The sequence below is a fragment of the Leptodactylus fuscus genome, chromosome 6 (assembly GCF_031893055.1).
Source record: "Leptodactylus fuscus isolate aLepFus1 chromosome 6, aLepFus1.hap2, whole genome shotgun sequence".
In the NCBI taxonomy this organism is placed as follows: domain Eukaryota; kingdom Metazoa; phylum Chordata; class Amphibia; order Anura; family Leptodactylidae; genus Leptodactylus; species Leptodactylus fuscus.
This window is the reverse complement of record NC_134270.1, coordinates 21,122,651-21,142,738: the sequence shown is the minus strand read 5'-3', so window position 1 is coordinate 21,142,738 and position 20,088 is coordinate 21,122,651. Positions and strand designations below refer to the sequence as shown.

Sequence of the window (20,088 nt, the reverse complement as noted above, 5' to 3'; positions counted from 1 at the left end):
AGTATTACACAGCACCCAGTACAACCATGGGACAATTATATAATCTGCAGCATCCGAGACACCACTGAAAATATCGAATGAGAGTGATGATGGAACCAGCTAACCCTACTACATCTACACACTACTAACATATCACACAGCAATGCCAGACTTATTGTACCATAATACCAATGACCCATGATAGACTCAACTGACTTACTGTAGAGTCTGTCAATCATTTTGGTGGAGAATCCAGCACTGACAGAATCTGACCATGTTTTGTCCAATATTTCAGTCTAGTATTTATGTATATTTTTGCTATAAACAGGTCCAAATCCCATTATAGAGAAGTCCTGATAACTTACAGCACACTGTCTGTCCTCCGTGTGTACCCGATGTGCTCTTATATTCTGAATGAATGTGAACACTAAAGAAATATTCCAGTATACACAATAAGGCTTCTGATGTGTTATGTCCCTATCACCATGTCGTGCGCATGCTTAGTACAGAGTCAGCAGATAAACCAGGTTCCCATAAAGCAGGTTTCACATTAGTTTTATTCTCCTCTGGTTTTGAGGCCTCCACGCTCCAGTATAAACATCCTCTGGTAACACATTGTATTAAAATTGTAGATTTTATTATTAATAATAAGGTAGAGTTTGTGTAAAGACGAATTATGTTAATATCATGGTGTATACAACTTCCCCAGATGTCAATATTGCCGGTACCAGCACCTGGTCTAATACTGGAACGTCTACATGAAGATGACCTGATGTCTGGAGACCCGACACAAACATCGTTGTTCTACTTTAGTGAGAGCGCACATGTTAGAGAAGAAATACACACAATACAGGGACAGCAAAGAACTAAAAGGATCCTAAACAAGTCTAACATCTATGTCTAGGAACTAACTTTGCAAAAGACAACCCTGACTCTGTTGCTGAATACGAGGGTCCATGTAAGTTACCAGCCCTTTAGTACATGCTTCACAAGCACTGACCTCTGTGTCGAGGCTTCCTCGCATACATCTCCTCGGCTTCCTATCTTCCTTTTCAGTCATAGTCAAGGCTTCCTCAAGAGCCAAGTAAACCGGAGGTTAAGGTCATCATCTCATGTGAAATATCTTTAAGTGCTACAATGGAGAAACGCATGATCTCTAGCTCCTAATACAAGTAGTGCAAGACAGCGCTAAGGAGACAAAACTGAGCAATGTACAAAGTAAGAACAAACAGAACTATATATACTATAATACTGTCATTATACATAGAGATGCAGGTGGGGGTCTCCAGGGGACTGCTTATAATGGATGCATGAGCCAGTAAGGGATGTGACAGGGACTAGCTATATTGAGGGGAACTGTACTTACTTGAGTAAACCTTCTAGTGATAGTCATCTACTGTTTGCCAAGAGCCTGAAGAATGGTGTTTACATGGGGTGGGGGTGGGGGGCAGTTGTCAAATCCAAGCACAAGTGGCTACAGAAATGAGGAGCGTCAGAGGTGTCTGCAGCCCACTATCTTCCTCCCTACGTATAACAGCTACTAGCCAAACCTCATAGACCAGAGACAGGGGTCACCCGCAGTGAGATCACTATGCATCCTATGGTTCAGGACCCTCCTACAAGTTCTACATATTCAGTCTCTAACTACAACCTAAACTCTCACGTCACCATCCAAGAGGGGAAAATAAAAAGAGGAGTCACTCCGCAGAGTATAATCGGGAGCTGCCTCCCTATGGATGACAGAGAAACAAGGATCAAAAACAAAAAAACTTCTAACTTCCAAAACCATACTGAAGTCAGTCTGTTCCTCCTCAGACGGTGAAGTGTACCTGGCACTGTGGCACTTGTGGTGAACGTTCACAATTAGAAAAGCACAAGCACATAGTTCTACAAGTAGTCGTGTCTCTACCGCTATATCTCTTCATGGTGGAAAGCCCATTTATGTTTCATGAAATGTGATTTATGTGCAAAGCGTTTCCCGCACAAGCGGCACATAATGGGCTTCTCGTGATCGTGAATCTTCTCGTGTCTAGCCAACTGGGACTTGGTGTCGAATCGGTGGTCACACTTGCTGCAGGACACAGTCTTTCCTTTTGTGTGTCTTCTCTGGTGAACAAGCAGACTGCACTTATGGCCGAATTTTCTTCCACACTGTTCACACTCGAAGGGTTTTTCTCCGGTGTGAGCCCTCTGGTGAATGATGAACTGTGATTTGTAGTCGTACTGTATGCCGCAGATGGTGCAGGCGTAACGTTTGACAGCGTGATTCTCTGCCCTATGCTTGATCAGCAAGGATTTAGTGACAAATACTTGGCCACAGTCCTCACACTCCACGTCCACTTCTTCCTCAAAGCTCTTCAAGTGCTTTTGGGACTTCAAGTGCCTTTTGAACGCCAGTCTTTTAGGGAAGGACATGTCGCACTTCTTACAGTGATAGATTCGGCCCTTCTTATGTAGTAAATTATATTTCTTCATTTTAGAGCTTCCATTGGATGCCCCATCGTCCTTAAGGAAACTGGAAGAGCCTGGAAGACTTACTGTAAAGTCCTCCTCTCCTTGCATAGAGTCTTCTCCATCCTCTTCATCAGACAATAGCTCTGACCCGCTGTACTCACTGACAGCGCCCTCCGGCAGCCATTCTGGAGAGTTTGGCTGCTTTGTGACCTCTTTGGCTTCTTCCTCGCTGACCGATTCATCTGTTATGAAGGAGCAGAAGACAAGTAAGGATCTCTGCATATGGCTGCAAAAGTTCTTAAGAATAGGAGAAAAGTGTCCACACAAATGAATGCAGAACTTCACCAGTATGGACAAGTGCCCACCTCACCTGAATCTGTATCCTCTGGCAATTCGGTGAGCTCCTGAGGCTCCTCCACAACTACGTCACTGTAAAGCTCCTTGTGTGCTTTAATATAGTCCCACTCCTCCATGGAGAAATACATGGCAATGTCATCGTACTTCACTGGTACCTGCAACACAGGAAATCAGGGTGAGCGATTCCATCACATATCATGTAAATGGACAGCAAGAATGGCAAAGGGCAGAGGACAAGATTAAACTTTCATACACAATGTGATGGTAGCAAAGGTGAAGCATTGTAGTGACTTGTAAGACAGCACTCACCTCCTCTGGACTGTCCGGGGGGTCGTCCCTCTCAGCAAGCTCCCATTTCTATACAGAAAAAGGCACAAGACACGTAAGAAATTAGAGAATAGGATGATGTGTGTTTTTAAGTCTTTACTATTGTATACGCCCAATCAGGCACTATAATAAAGTTGTCAGACTTAACCCCATCTTGCTATACAGCGGCAGGTTACTGAGTCCAGGAGACTTGTCCAAAAATCTACTAAAGACAAATGATGCTGTGTGGGAAGTGAAGAGTCCTAGTGTGCATTCTGGGCAATATCTACAGAGGTTCACACATAAATCCTCTATTCCAGGCAGGTAGGAGAATCGTGGAGGACGCTCTGGCTATATACGGCCTCCATAATGCTGCACTTGCACAATCTCTTAAAATATACTAGTCATCTCTACAAAATACTCCGTGGAAGGACCTTTCAGCGCCCCCTGCAGGTTTCACAATTTCAATATTTAGGGGTTCGGGTGTCTCTCAACTTATTGGAGTATCAAACCCTTAAGATTCATCCCCTAGTGGCCTCTACTAAGAGGCAGCTTCAATCATGGCCGTCCCTTCCTCTATCACTCCACAGCAGATTAAGTCTTTCTAAAATGATTTATCTACCCAAAACGTTAGATCTATTTCACACTTGTGCCATATTTTTGCCAATTCGACAGCGTGATACACAGGTTTTACTGGCTATGTCTGGTTACCCCATGCTTCAAGCTTCTACATCCCGGGGGTATGGCAGCTCCCAATATGTATATTTATTTAGACTCCCAGTTAGTAGATCTCCATTAGTGCATAGACCTTGATTTGAGTAATGAAGCTGCAGCACTTGAAGGGGCGCTAGTTGGTTCTTATGAAAGTTTGGTTAACGTTCTCTATAGATATAAACCCCCATGTGCTGAGCCGCTACTGATCAGGATTGTAGTCCAAGTTTGGAGAGTAGCTCATACTATCCTCAGGGGAAAACCTACCCACTTGCCACCCCGAGGACTCCCCATTTGTCACTCCTTTGGGTCCTATCTGGGGAAATGATATGTATGAGGGCTGGGGTGAAATTCCTGGGTCAGTTTTTATCCATTGAAAGTGGCCTCCTCCCCTCCAGAGAATTCGTGGGGCGTCCTGGGCTCTCATGGCAAGTCTTCTTTCACTATCTTCAATCACAAAATGGCTTTATGGCTCAGTTTGGCTCCCTTGACACCGAGTTGGGCTTCTCAAAACTGTGGAATCTCCTTGGGACCCCTAACCTTCCTAAACATTTAATACAAGTCTATGACTTAATGGAATCTGCAGGTCCTTGTCCATAGGACAGGGCGGCAACAAGACATTCCTGAGCTGATGGCTGAGGATTGGAGGGAGGTTGAGCTCTCCTTTACTTATGAGATGGAAATCTCCAGACATAACATCTCTTGAGCATTCAACTTATTAACAAATATGTTCTGCCTTATCAGCTGCTATACCAGAGTAGGAAATGTCCCTATACGTTTGATAAAATATGGTTAAGACGACTGAACAGCTCTGAGATCACAGATTTATTGAATGTGCCTATGGGTGGGGGAGGGTAAGACGGTGTGGTGTGTGACTGGGTGGTATTTTTATTGTTCTTTTTTGCTGACATTGCAGTGGCCGCTTCTCACCTCTTTATATATCACTGTATCTCCCTGCTCTTTTAGAACGGTGTACGTTGCCTTACACTTTGTGTTGTTTAGTCAGTTATATTCCCATATCTACTGTGCTACTGCAGTTGCACTTGTTTTAAGATTGTTGAGCCTGCCATGTGTGAACAGTACATAAGGAGTAACACTTTCTGGCCATTATGTGACCTGCATTTTGCAGAATTTATCAGTTTTAGCTCTGTTTGTGGTTTACAATAGTCCTTGAGCTGGTGTGTGGCGGCTAGCTGCCATACACTGCATATGGTAAGTAGAGAAGAATCTGCTCTATAACTGTTTCTCTCACTCACAACAGCATGCAGGACATAGGTAGAGATGCACTGACATGTACAGATTTGAGTACAGTGCTCTAGTTGTGATAGAAACTTCCTTTTTTGCTGAAGCATTAGACTAAACCTCTGTCACTGCTTCTATCTCCCTTACTTCTGGTTCACACATTCCCTTTCCATAGACTTCAATTGATGTGTGTAATGTGATGCATGTGACTGCAAGATGAATATAGCATAGATTTCAGACTGCTGGGAGGAGGAAAAGACCCATATGAAGTGTAGAAAGAGGCATTATAATTCTTATAGGTTGTAAATGTTCATATATTGCAAGCTCTTGCGAGCAGGGCCCTCAGTCCCATGGCTTCAATTGACTATTCCTTTGTAATGTATCTTTTTTTGTCTGTACTTGATCCCTACAATTTGTAAAGTGCTGCGGAATATGTTGGCGCTATATAAATTAAATGTATTATTAATAATTGTTCCTAAATTTGCATTTACTATAGTTTTATACAAAGCTTGTAGAAATGACAGTGACCCTTTAAAGGGGTATCCTTAGAATAGGCCATAAAAATCTTAACAGTGGGGGTCAACAGTAAACACCCACAAAACTGCTTGGGTTTGCATATAATCCCTGCACAAAACAGTGCCAGAAACAGACAGTTCTGTACACGTACAGGGCTGTTACTGCAACTCAACTCCTATTGACGTCAACTGGGGCTAAGCTGTAGCAATGCTGCCCGGCCACTATAGACCAGGGGTCCCCAACCGCCAGTCCGCAGACTAGTACCGGGCCACGGAGCATGTTGCACCGGTCCGCCTCCCGGCGGCGAGGAGTCACTGACGCTTGGTTGTTGCTCATCGGGATAAGGTGAGCAAAGTGCGGGGTTGAGCCGGGAGCCGCTGTATGTCCGGGATTCTAGTACTATGCAGAACATGCAGCGGGTCTTGGCTCCACCCCGCACTCGCCTACCAAACTTTGGGCAACTACATTACACGTCACTTGTCCCTGTGACATGTAATGTAGCTGTAGTGAAGTTAATAGCAGCATTAGGAGTGATAGCCGTCATCAGTAGCCATCTTCATAAGTGTCTGTCATTAGTAATCTACACCCCCATGCTTAACCCCGTCCCCAACCACACCCCTTCCCGCCCCCACCGGGCCATAGAAAAATTGTCTTGCTGAAACTGGTCCCTGGTGGAAAAAAGTTTGGGGACCACTGTTTTAGAGGGCATGGAGCCCCCTGTTTCTGATTGTACAGGATTCATGTATGGGCTGGCTGTCAGCCCCCCCGCTAATAAGATATCTATGGCTTATCCATATGAATGACATCCCTTTTAAAAGGATTTAGGCGAAAAACAATCAGACACTTACATCTCCAGTTAGAAGAGCAACTATCTCCAGGACTTGATTTAAGAATTTCTGTGTCATGAGCTTGGAAGCTTCTTCAATAAAAGGAGTGTTTAGCAGATGCTGCATGAGCGAGACCTGAAGAGACAAGAAATAGTCACTGGATAAAGGAGGAATTATACAACTATACTGCGTGTCCTTAGAGTAACCTGGGACTCACTGTGTACGGATCATGAACATATGAACATCGTGTACATATGAACTTGGCTTACCATCACTTCCTCCATTGCAAAAAATAACCTGCTGTCTTTTACAGGGACATTTCTGGGTAATCGGGAATTGTCCGGAGTCAGTCCCTGCATTAACGCTGTCCAGTTCTGCAGACCTGGTTCTTCTGTTTCCTGGTTTGGTCCAATTCTGTCAGACTCTCCCATAGTCATGTCTCTTGGTGGCACAGCTGGACCAAACCTATAAAGGTAGTCGGGTCTAACGTTCCAGGAATCATGTCTACGATTGAGTTCAAACTCTGAACATTGAATGGCTTTGTCTGCAGTACAGCGGAGGGGCTTCAAACCATTAAAAAATTTTCCCATTCGCGTGGAGGTAGAAGCTTCCCGGACAAGTATCGGTCTGGTGAGCACACCAATGCTGCGCACTCCCCAGTAGGGGTCAGTGTTGGTGGCCACATGTCTCAGATTGTGGTTATAATCAGCATACACATTGAGGTGTTCATGGGAACGGTAAGATCCATCAAAGCTGGAATCAGAATGAAACGGTAACTCCACCTCCTCTTCCTTTACAATGTTTCTCTGAAGGCCTGGAAATATAGTGGGTATAGCATCTGGTTTCAGCTTTACAACTGCACCATGGATCATGTAACTGCTGGGGGCAAAATGGTCAGAGCACATTCCAAATCTCTCAGAGGGGCTCATGTCCAAAATCTGCCTGGCAGCAAGGTCAAGGTCACCAAAGTTCTGGCCTGTTTGCTGAAGCCACAACTTTACTCTAGAAAAGTTGTTTGGAAACATATGTACAGTGACAGATGGATGTTGGATCTCCATGAAATTTGGACAGTCCGTAACAATGCATCTAGACGTAACCTCCCCCTGTAAAATAAAAACTAGTCAGTGGAGGTTATCTAGAATGAGAATATAACTACTGCCCCCTATGTACAAGAATATAACTAGTATAATACTGCCCCCTATGTACAAGAATATAACTACTATAATACTGCTCCTATGTACAAGAATATAACTACTATAATACTGCTCCTATGTACAAGAATATAACTAGTATAATACTGCCCCCTATGTACAAGAATATAACTACTATAATACTGCCCCCTATGTACAAGAATATAACTACTATAATACTGCCCCCTATGTACAAGAATATAACTACTATAATACTGCTCCTATGTACAAGAATATAACTACTATAATACTGCTCCTATGTACAAGAATATAACTACTATAATACTGCTCCTATGTACAAGAATATAACTACTATAATACTGCCCCCTATGTACAAGAATATAACAAGTATAATACTGCCCCCTATGTACAAGAATATAACTGCTATAATACTACTCCTTTGTACAAGAATATAACTACTATAATACTACCTCTTATGTACAAGAATATAACTACTATAATACTGCTCCTATGTACAAGAATATAACTACTATAATACTGCTCCTATGTACAAGAATATAACTACTATAATACTGCCCCCTATGTACAAGAATATAACAAGTATAATACTGCCCCCTATGTACAAGAATATAACAAGTATAATACTGCCCCTATGTACAAGAATATAACTGCTATAATACTACTCCTTTGTACAAGAATATAACTACTATAATACTACCTCCTATGTACAAGAATATAACTATAAATAGATAAGAAAAATAAGCATATAGCTCACCACCTCCAGTTAGCTTGATAAGTCCTTATAATTCCTGGGTGCACGATCCTGGCCTCTGACTAAGGCACTTTGTAGTTGAAGCATATAGAAAAGGATAGTAGGATCTGCTCGACCAGGTAAGTTAAAAAATAACTTTTAATCCGACATGGTTAAAAAACACACAAAAGAAAATAGATGTGAAATGACAAAAAAGAAGAAAAATGGTGATTAAAACCACATTCTGATAGCTCTAGCTGACGCGTTTCAAGGCACAAGGTCTCTTACTCATAGCTTTGCTTCTAGATACTGAGGTTGACACTTCCGTTTAAATGCTGAATAACTGGTATACCACACCTATTAACCACATGTTCTTAATTATATCTGTCAACAAAGGGAAAAACAGCACATTTCTATAATATGTAACAATTCACACTCCTATGATTACATTACAATGACAATAACAATCACAAACCCATTAGACTTAGGATACAAAAAGCTATCTTGCTTATAATCAAAAAACAAATAGTTGTGACTTTGCATCCCCACAACTGGTCAATACGGTGTTTATTTAGTCGGCTGAACCAGCCTAATTGCGTCTGTGGGTATTAGCATAACAGTGTATGTCTCAAGGGTTAATGTATTTATGTGTCCTGTAAAGCTATTCATACATACGATCTAGTCTGCAAATACATGATAAAGGGAATTGTATTCACTCCTTTAGAACACACTCGATTTGCCTGCTATTAACCCTAGGTGTCACTTTATGCAAGATAAAACAAAGCACCGCAAACAACCCTCAGGCTCAATTCACAAGGTGGGTGTAATTTTAGGATACTGATGTTGGTTGGTTTGACCTACATAGTATGCAGTTTAATTGTTAAATGTAGGTATGGTCAAATCGCTAATCTGTGTACAAAAAGACATTGTATGTATAGGTTTTACAAATAATTTTTTTAAAAGGACTGTGTAATATATATATACTAATCTGTAGAGAGTTTTTTTTCTCCTATAACTACAAGTTGTCAATAGAAGTTAAATTATGAGAGTTAATGTCAATTCATACAATGTCTATGTAGTATATATAATAGACTTTTTTAATATTGACCATATTAATAAATTAGTGCTAGATCCGACTTTGAGTTCATCCCTGCCGGATACCTACTACCAAAACGGAGGATCCAAAGGGCTTCTTTCTTATGTAAGATCTTCTTAAAGTCCCCTCCTCTATGGTTTAATTCTACTTTCTCAATGCCCCAGAATCGCAGTGTGTCCACCTGACCAGTGTGAAAACTGGCAAAGTGCCTAGAGGCACCTGAGATGTTGTCAGTGACTGCTTTGGAGCTGTCTCTAATGTGCTCCTGAACTCTTGTTTTCAGTAGGCGAGTTGTGCTTCCAACATAGTCAATGTTGCACGATAAACATCTGATGCAATATACAACATAGGATGTATTACAATCCATCCTTGAGTTGCAGGTATGTTTATAATTGGTTGCACAGCTAGTTAATTCTTTTAAGTCATAGGTATATTTGCAGGTTTTGCACTTAGGTTTCATGCACTTATAAAAACCTTTATTAAGGGGATTGGTGGAATTAGTGATTTGTAAAAAGCTTGGTGCCAGTTGATTCCCTAGCGTCGCACCCCTTCTCGCTACGTACTGAACTCCGGATTGCAGTATGTTACTTGTGGTGTTATCTATCTCTAATATTGGGAGATGCCTTTGTATAATATTACGGATTTCTGTGTATTCCAAACTATATGGAGTTGAAAAAACTATCGGAGAAACCATTTCTCCGGTTCCTTCCGCTGTTTTGTCTAATAGCAAAGTTTTCCTTTCTTTTTTATTAACTTTTTTCAAAGCTCTTGCGGTCATCCAATTTGGGTAGCCTCTCTGTTTAAGGCGATTGATTACAATATTACTCTCTCTATCAAAGTCACTTGTATTACTGCAAGCCCGTTTGACTCGCACCAGTTCCCCCACGGGGATACCCCTGATGGTACTTTTTGGGTGGCTACTGGACGCCCTGAGGATACCATTTCCTGCAGTGGGCTTTCTGTAAAGTGTTGTGGTAACATATCCTGTTTGTAAAGAACCCCTTAAAGTTATGTCCAAAAAATCAATACTATGCAAATTATGTTGAAAAGTAAAGGTTAAACCTAGTTGATTGGAATTCAAAAATAAAATAAATTCTGGTATGGGCGCCACATCTCCACACCATTTTTGAAAAATTTGAGTGGAGCAGTGACAAATCATGGCTTACTTGCGACATCTGCTCTCTGTACCCCAGTATCCCCCACGGGGAAGCTCTGGACGCCCTGGGATACCATTTATATAAATACAGTCTGTACACAGCTCCTACCAACGAATATATTTTGACAGTTGCCGGTTTTTTGTTAAAACATAATTTTTTCTTGTTTCTAAACACTTTTTATTTACAGATTCGGGGGGCCCCTATGGGTGCCCCCTTTTCCCCATCCTTAGCAAATCTGTTTTTGTCCAAATGGGAAGAAGATTTCATCTTGTCACCCATCAACCCTTTTCGAAGTTTTATTTTCTGGTATGGGCGCTACATCGATGATATACTCATCGTATGGTGTGGAGATGTGGCGCCCATACCAGAATTTATTTTATTTTTGAATTCCAATCAACTAGGTTTAACCTTTACTTTTCAACATAATTTGCATAGTATTGATTTTTTGGACATAACTTTAAGGGGTTCTTTACAAACAGGATATGTTACCACAACACTTTACAGAAAGCCCACTGCAGGAAATGGTATCCTCAGGGCGTCCAGTAGCCACCCAAAAAGTACCATCAGGGGTATCCCCGTGGGGGAACTGGTGCGAGTCAAACGGGCTTGCAGTAATACAAGTGACTTTGATAGAGAGAGTAATATTGTAATCAATCGCCTTAAACAGAGAGGCTACCCAAATTGGATGACCGCAAGAGCTTTGAAAAAAGTTAATAAAAAAGAAAGGAAAACTTTGCTATTAGACAAAACAGCGGAGGGAACCGGAGAAATGGTTTCTCCGATAGTTTTTTCAACTCCATATAGTTTGGAATACACAGAAATCCGTAATATTATACAAAGGCATCTCCCAATATTAGAGATAGATAACACCACAAGTAACATACTGCAATCCGGAGTTCAGTACGTAGCGAGAAGGGGTGCGACGCTAGGGAATCAACTGGCACCAAGCTTTTTACAAATCACTAATTCCACCAATCCCCTTAATAAAGGTTTTTATAAGTGCATGAAACCTAAGTGCAAAACCTGCAAATATACCTATGACTTAAAAGAATTAACTAGCTGTGCAACCAATTATAAACATACCTGCAACTCAAGGATGGATTGTAATACATCCTATGTTGTATATTGCATCAGATGTTTATCGTGCAACATTGACTATGTTGGAAGCACAACTCGCCTACTGAAAACAAGAGTTCAGGAGCACATTAGAGACAGCTCCAAAGCAGTCACTGACAACATCTCAGGTGCCTCTAGGCACTTTGCCAGTTTTCACACTGGTCAGGTGGACACACTGCGATTCTGGGGCATTGAGAAAGTAGAATTAAACCATAGAGGAGGGGACTTTAAGAAGATCTTACATAAGAAAGAAGCCCTTTGGATCCTCCGTTTTGGTAGTAGGTATCCGGCAGGGATGAACTCAAAGTCGGATCTAGCACTAATTTATTAATATGGTCAATATTAAAAAAGTCTATTATATATACTACATAGACATTGTATGAATTGACATTAACTCTCATAATTTAACTTCTATTGACAACTTGTAGTTATAGGAGAAAAAAAACTCTCTACAGATTAGTATATATATATTACACAGTCCTTTTAAAAAAATTATTTGTAAAACCTATACATACAATGTCTTTTTGTACACAGATTAGCGATTTGACCATACCTACATTTAACAATTAAACTGCATACTATGTAGGTCAAACCAACCAACATCAGTATCCTAAAATTACACCCACCTTGTGAATTGAGCCTGAGGGTTGTTTGCGGTGCTTTGTTTTATCTTGCATAAAGTGACACCTAGGGTTAATAGCAGGCAAATCGAGTGTGTTCTAAAGGAGTGAATACAATTCCCTTTATCATGTATTTGCAGACTAGATCGTATGTATGAATAGCTTTACAGGACACATAAATACATTAACCCTTGAGACATACACTGTTATGCTAATACCCACAGACGCAATTAGGCTGGTTCAGCCGACTAAATAAACACCGTATTGACCAGTTGTGGGGATGCAAAGTCACAACTATTTGTTTTTTGATTATAAGCAAGATAGCTTTTTGTATCCTAAGTCTAATGGGTTTGTGATTGTTATCGACATTGTAATGTAATCATAGGAGTGTGAATTGTTACATATTATAGAAATGTGCTGTTTTTCCCTTTGTTGACAGATATAATTAAGAACATGTGGTTAATAGGTGTGGTATACCAGTTATTCAGCATTTAAACGGAAGTGTCAACCTCAGTATCTAGAAGCAAAGCTATGAGTAAGAGACCTTGTGTCTTGAAACGCGTCAGCTAGAGCTATCAGAATGTGGTTTTAATCACCATTTTTCTTCTTTTTTGTCATTTCACATCTATTTTCTTTTGTGTGTTTTTTAACCATGTCGGATTAAAAGTTATTTTTTAACTTACCTGGTCGAGCAGATCCTACTATCCTTTTCTATATGCTTCAAGAATATAACTACTATAATACTGCTCCTATGTACAATATAACTACTATAATACTGCTCCTATATACAAGAATATAACTACTACAATACTGCCCCCTATGGACAAGAATATAACTACTATAATAATGCTCCTATGTACAAGAATATAACTACTATAATACTGCCTCTATGTACAAGAATATAACTACTATAATACTACTCCTATGTACAAGAATATAACTACTATAATACTACTCCTATGTACAAGAATATAACTACTATAATACTACTCCTATGTACAAGAATATAACTACTATAATACTGCTCCTATGTACAAGAATATAACTACTATAATACTGCTCCTATGTACAGGAATATAACTACTATAATACTACTCCTATGTACAAGAATATTACTACTATAATACTGCCTCCTATGTACAAGAATATAACTACTATAATACTGCTCCTATGTACAAGAATATAACTACTATAATACTGCTCCTATGTACAGGAATATAACTACTATAATACTACTCCTATGTACAAGAATATAACTACTATAATACTGCTCCTATATACAAGAATATAACTACTATAATACTGCCCCCTATGGACAAGAATATAACTACTATAATACTGCCCCCTATGTACAAGAATATAACTACTATAATACTGCCCCCTATGGACAAGAATATAACTACTATAATAATGCTCCTATGGACAAGAATATAACTACTATAATACTGCTCCTATGTACAGGAATATAACTACTATAATACTACTCCTATGTACAAGAATATAACTACTATAATACTACTCCTATGTACAAGAATATAACTACTATAATACTGCCCCCTATGGACAAGAATATAACTACTATAATAATGCTCCTATGGACAAGAATATAACTACTATAATACTACCTCCTATGTACAAGAATATAACTACTATAATAATGCTCCTATGTACAAGAATATAACTACTATAATACTACCTCCTATGTACAAGAATATAACTACTATAATACTGCTCCTATGTACAAGAATATAACTACTATAATACTGCTCCTATGTACAGGAATATAACTACTATAATACTACTCCTATGTACAAGAATATAACTACTATAATAATGCTCCTATATACAAGAATATAACTACTATAATAATGCTCCTATGTACAGGAATATAACTACTATAATACTACTCCTATGTACAAGAATATAACTACTATAATACTGCTCCTATGTACAAGAATATAACTACTATAATAATGCTCCTATGTACAAGAATATAACTACTATAATACTACCTCCTATGTACAAGAATATAACTACTATAATACTGCTCCTATGTACAGGAATATAACTACTATAATACTACTCCTATGTACAAGAATATAACTACTATAATACTGCTCCTATGTACAAGAATATAACTACTATAATAATGCTCCTATATACAAGAATATAACTACTATAATACTGCTCCTATATACAAGAATATAACTACTATAATACTGCCCCCTATGGACAAGAATATAACTACTATAATAATGCTCCTATGGACAAGAATATAACTACTATAATACTACCTCCTATGTACAAGAATATAACTACTATAATAATGCTCCTATGTACAAGAATATAACTACTATAATACTACTCCTATGTACAAGAATATAACTACTATAATACTGCTCCTATGTACAAGAATATAACTACTATAATACTGCTCCTATGTACAGGAATATAACTACTATAATACTACTCCTATGTACAAGAATATAACTACTATAATACTGCTCCTATGTACAAGAATATAACTACTATAATACTACTCCTATGTACAAGAATATAACTACTATAATAATGCTCCTATATACAAGAATATAACTACTATAATAATGCTCCTATATACAAGAATATAACTACTATAATAATGCTCCTATATACAAGAATATAACTAGAATTTAATACTATTGCTCCGATCTGCCACAGGATCAGGACGGACTGACAACCACTGTAATGACAGGGGCAGTTTTCAGACATAAATGAGTAAATGTGGTGCATCTTGGGTGCAAGGCCCTCTTTTTCACCAACAATCGGTCACAACATTAGCTCTGCCTGCATCTAGAACTTTATTAGCTTTTCAGTCTGTTGTTCTGAGCCTGTGACGTATAAAAGCAACAAGCTGAAATTAAGCTGATGGGAATTTCCTCTAAGACCTGACTATTGGTATTGTAATGACAGTGTGAAGTGACTTGCCGATTGATCCTGTTCTGGGTGGAGAGGACTTGTGGAGGTACACTGGGAATGGCGCTGCTCCAACTTCAGAGGCGGCGGAGTCATGTTGGAGGCAGTCGTCCCGCTGGCGGCTGGTGATGGTGGTAAGGAGTCGTCATCACATTCTTCAGTTTTGATCTGGACTACCTTGGAGTCCACCAATGGAGAAGAGTATACAGATGGCTGAACAAATAAAGTGGGGACAGCATCTTTCTTCAGTATCCTCCTCAACCCATCCACCATTGTGTAGCATTCTGGGGGGAAGTGGCGAGAACAGATCCTATATTCAGATTGCGACCTGTCCTGAAGTATGTTTTGTGAGACTTCATCAATGCGGTGGAAGTCCAGCCCGCTCTGCAGCAGCCATGATTTTATCAAGTCAATGTTATCTGGAAATGAATGGAGAATTGGGCCAGGAGCATTGCTCCTCCAGGTTACAGTGCAGCCCTTAACCATACAAGACGTCATCCTGCAAGATAGAGATCAAGGAGTTATGGATAGCGGCCACAGATATCTACATCAAAGTGGAATAACACAGCGGACTGTACTACAGCATAAAGTGGCATCCTGCAAAAAAATGTATAATGCACATGGGAACCTATGTATGATTGACGCCACTGGTCGGCTACAGAACATCAAAATTGCTCATTGTAATAAACATGACCCGAAGGAGAAAGACTTGCTCCACCTCAGTCTACAGTGCTCCATTCTGCACCAGCCCTCATAGCCCTTAAGCCTGCTTTTTTGGTGGCTTCTGTGACAAAATATCACGCTGCAGCTGTTTAACCTATTGCAGAAGTTCAGTCTTTTATGTGTGCATATCCGATCCTATATCCTACTATAATACTATAAATGTGAAAGTTTGTGTGTTTGCATGTTTGTTCCTCAACCACAGCCAATCCGCTGAATGGATTTGGCTGAGATTGCACACATACCTGGATGGTGACCGGGAAGGAAACATAGGCTACTTCATAGGCCGCTTCATCCCTGACACCACGACCGCTACCGGCGAACGTATGGTCCGGCTACGCTGCAGGACCCGAGATGACGTCATCCCAGGCCCTTCGGCAGGGCACCGATAGGTCCACTACATCCTGTGGGTGGGCCGATGGACGAAGTGTGAGCTGGAAGAAATGTCGACGGCTCGCATCACTGCAGCACGATGCTCGCATGCGGGCTGGCTATGTGGAGCAGGACGAGCCGATCGGGTGTGCACAGTCTGCGCTCCGGAAACAACGGTGCATTCCCACAGCTCCAGAGCGAAGCGGACACGCGGCCTCACTCGCTGTGGCAGGGCACGTGGATCGGCTGTGTGAGTAACCCCGGGGGACTGTAGCGCTCGGTGCCCGCAGTAGAGGACTTTGGGGTGCATGCAAAAGGGGCTTGGTGAGCCAGAGAGGTGCCCAGGGCCACCTTAGCAGGGATGCCGCGGGGGTGATGTTTGGGGGTGCGCACGGGAGGAGGGGGCTGCGCTACAAGGGTTTGGGTGGGCCGGAGCCACGAGTTACTACTTTAAAAAGACCCGCATGGGGACGCACGGGAGAGTTGCCCTTGCAACAGGAATTTTGAGGGGGTTGGGCCCAGAGACCAGCATCACCGGGGGTCACACAGAACACGAATTTGGGAGGGGGTAAAGGGGGCCGCCCGGGAGTTGGGTACTTGCGCATATCCAAATCTGTACGCGGGTGCAGGCGGGTAGTCCCCACTGACCACCCGCGGACGAAGTCACAGGCAAATGCTAGTATAGTATATATACACACACATGTATAATATTGATTTTTATTTTTAAAAGATTGTTGGGGTTTTTTATTTGAAGTAAAAAAAAGTAAATCTTAAAATAAGTCCACACACACACATCAGGGCACAATACAAAATGATACTATCTGTAAAGTGTTGTGTAATATGTTGGCTCTCCAGAAATAAGCAAAATAACTCAAATCTGGTAAATCCAACCTCAGATGAAGACCACCGCACAACAGATTCCCGTGTGTCCTTATTTATTAACCAAAAACTAGGCCAAAATGCAATTCAAATTCAAGAAAACGAAGTGCCCTCCCCCGATCAGTAAGCAGGGCCATGGACCCATGGCAAGAGTATCTCACGAGATTTGTCTCACAAAGAACTGATTTCTACGCTAACAACAGCATATCAATAAAAGCGGGCTAATTCAAAAAACGGCTGGGAGGATTAAAGGGGCTCCATCATTGGGAAAAGTCATTTTTAACCAAGTACATCCTTCCATGGCCTTTAGAAAGGCTATTCCACACCTATCTTTTGTATGTAAATCGCCTCAGTGGTTTTTGAATGAGCCCATTTTTATTCATATGCTAATTGGCCTCTCGGTGCACCCCGGAAGTCTCATCGTGCACCTTCTGCCTACATGTAGGTTTTTGCTGTCCGCTTGAAAAGTCGGACATCTTTGTGAACGGACAGTTAAGGACACCCACGGACTGTAAAAGAACGCACCCGATGTCCCATTAAATCAATGCAAGATGTAACGGACACAGCTAGTGTCCGATGCTAATGTCCATGCAAAATTTTGCACGGACATTAGCATCAGACACTAGCTGTCGGACACCGACAGTAGTGTGAACGCTCCCTTACTTTTTAATGCCCTTGCAACAATATATTGTATTGTTACATGGATATATTAAACTGTGCACTGCTTTAATACACGCATTGACCTATTATATGGCTGTATTACTCTTTGCCATCCCATTGACACATATACTGTACAGCGATATGGATGTATTGTCTCCCCCCCTCTATAATACATATACTGTACTGTTATATTGCTATATTAGTCTTTGTCCCCCTATGATAGAAATACTTTACGTTATATGGCTTTATTAGTCTTTGCCCCACTATGATACATATATTATACTTTTTTTTTTTTTTATGTAGATTGTGAGCCCCACATAGGGCTCACAATGCACATTTTTCCCTATCACTATGTCTTTTTTGGAATATGGGATGGAAATCCATGCAAACACAGGGAGAACATACAAACTCCTTGCAGATGGTTTTATGCCCTTGGCGGGATTTGAACACCAGGACTCCAGCGCTGCAAGGTTGCAGTGCTAACCACTGAGCCACCGTGTGGCCCCATATATTATACAGTTATATTGCTGTATTAGTCTTTGCCCCACAATGATACATATATTATACGGTTATATAGCTGTATTAGTCTTTGCCCCTATATGATACATATATTATACGGTTATATGGCTGTATTAGTCTTTGCCCCACTATGATACACTAGCTGGTACCCGCGACTTCGTCTGCGGTGATTGTAGCAGTGGGTATATACAGGCGCGGGTAAGGTTTTCGTACTGTGTATAAGGTATGGGATATGAAATGTAAGTATGTTTGTATCTTGTTTTTGCTGTAATTCAGAGAATACGTGAGACTTTTGTGTTGAAGTTACTTTGTATTTGAGCTGCTATATACACGGTGTTGTGAGAAACTTTACATAGTGACTTTGGGACAGAAGTATTTGAAGTTAACCCCTTCCCGCCAATGGCATTTTTTGATTTTCGTTTTTGACTCCTCTCCTTCTAAACCCCATAACTTTTTTATTTCTCCGCTCCCAGAGCCATATGAGGTCTTAATTTTTGCGGGGCAAATATTTCTTCATGATGCCACCATTATTTATTCTATATAATGTACTGGGAAGCAGGAAAAAAATTCAGAATGGGGTGGATTTGAAGAAAAAATGCATTTCTGCGACTTTCTTACGGGCTTTGGTTTTACGGCGTTCACTGTGCAACCAAAATGACATGTCCCCCGTATTCTGTGTTTCGTTACGATGCCGGTGATAGTAAATTTATATGGTTTTATTTACATTTTGACCCCTTATAAAAATCCAAAACTGTGTTAAAAAATTTTTTTTTGAAAAGTCGCCATATTCCGACGGCCGTAACTTTTTTATACGTGTGTGTACGGGGATGTATAGGGCGTCTTTTTTTGCGGGACTGGGTGTACTTTGTAGTTCTACCATTTTCGCGAAATGTTATTGCTTTGATCACTTTTTATTCAAATTTTTATCAGAATCAAAACAGTGAAAAAACGGTGGTTTGGCACTTTTGACCATTTTTCCCGCTACGGCGTTTACCAAACAGGAAAAATATTTGTATAGCTTGTATAGCTAAAGTTTCTCACAACACTGTATATATAGCAGCTCAAATACAAAGTAACTTCAACACAAAAGTCTCACGTATTCTCTGAATTACAGCAACAACAAGATACAAACTTACATTTCATATCCCATCCCTTATACACAGTATGAAAACCTTACCCGCGCCTGTATATACCCACTGCTACAATCACCGCAGACCAAGTCGCGGGTACCAGCTAGTACGGTTATATGTCTGTATTAGTCTTTGCCCCACTATGATGCCTATATTATACCGTTATTACATGGCTGTATAGTCTTTGCCCCCTCCCATGTTACATACACTATACAGTTGTACAATTTATGACATGATGTAGGATACGGACACCAGACATGACATACACACGGGGCGCTCCGGTACAATGCGGTGATGAATAAACATGAGCTCATTCACTCCGCCGTCTCCTCCTATTGTCTACACTTGGGGTAATGGCGAGCACTGGTCTATGGCGCCCCCGTCACCCCGCATTGTGTAGTGCTGATGGTGACCATCCAGAATGGGGTCCATGCCCCCTGCGCCCCCGCACATTACCTGCCCACAGACACTCTGCGTGCGGCTCGGAGGGAACAACACTCTTCCGACTGGCTGATTGGCTGCGGCAGCGAGGTGACGTCACTGCGAACCACCCGTTGTTGCTAGGCCTTC

The 20,088-nt window shown here is 40.9% G+C and overlaps 1 protein-coding gene across 1 annotated transcript; it reads right to left on the bottom strand.

The window, feature by feature from the left end:
- Positions 1–441: 441 nt before the first annotated feature.
- LOC142210346 (uncharacterized) lies at positions 442–20,074 on the bottom strand. Its single transcript, XM_075279430.1, has 7 exons — positions 19,975–20,074; positions 15,251–15,737; positions 6,662–7,495; positions 6,414–6,527; positions 3,100–3,147; positions 2,804–2,945; positions 442–2,675 (listed from the first exon to the last, which is right to left on the bottom strand). Exons 2-7 carry the CDS (start codon positions 15,734–15,736, stop codon positions 1,891–1,893), a joined length of 2,409 nt encoding a protein of 802 aa, XP_075135531.1. The 5' UTR covers position 15,737; positions 19,975–20,074; the 3' UTR covers positions 442–1,890.
- Between the last annotated feature and the right edge of the window lie 14 nt (positions 20,075–20,088).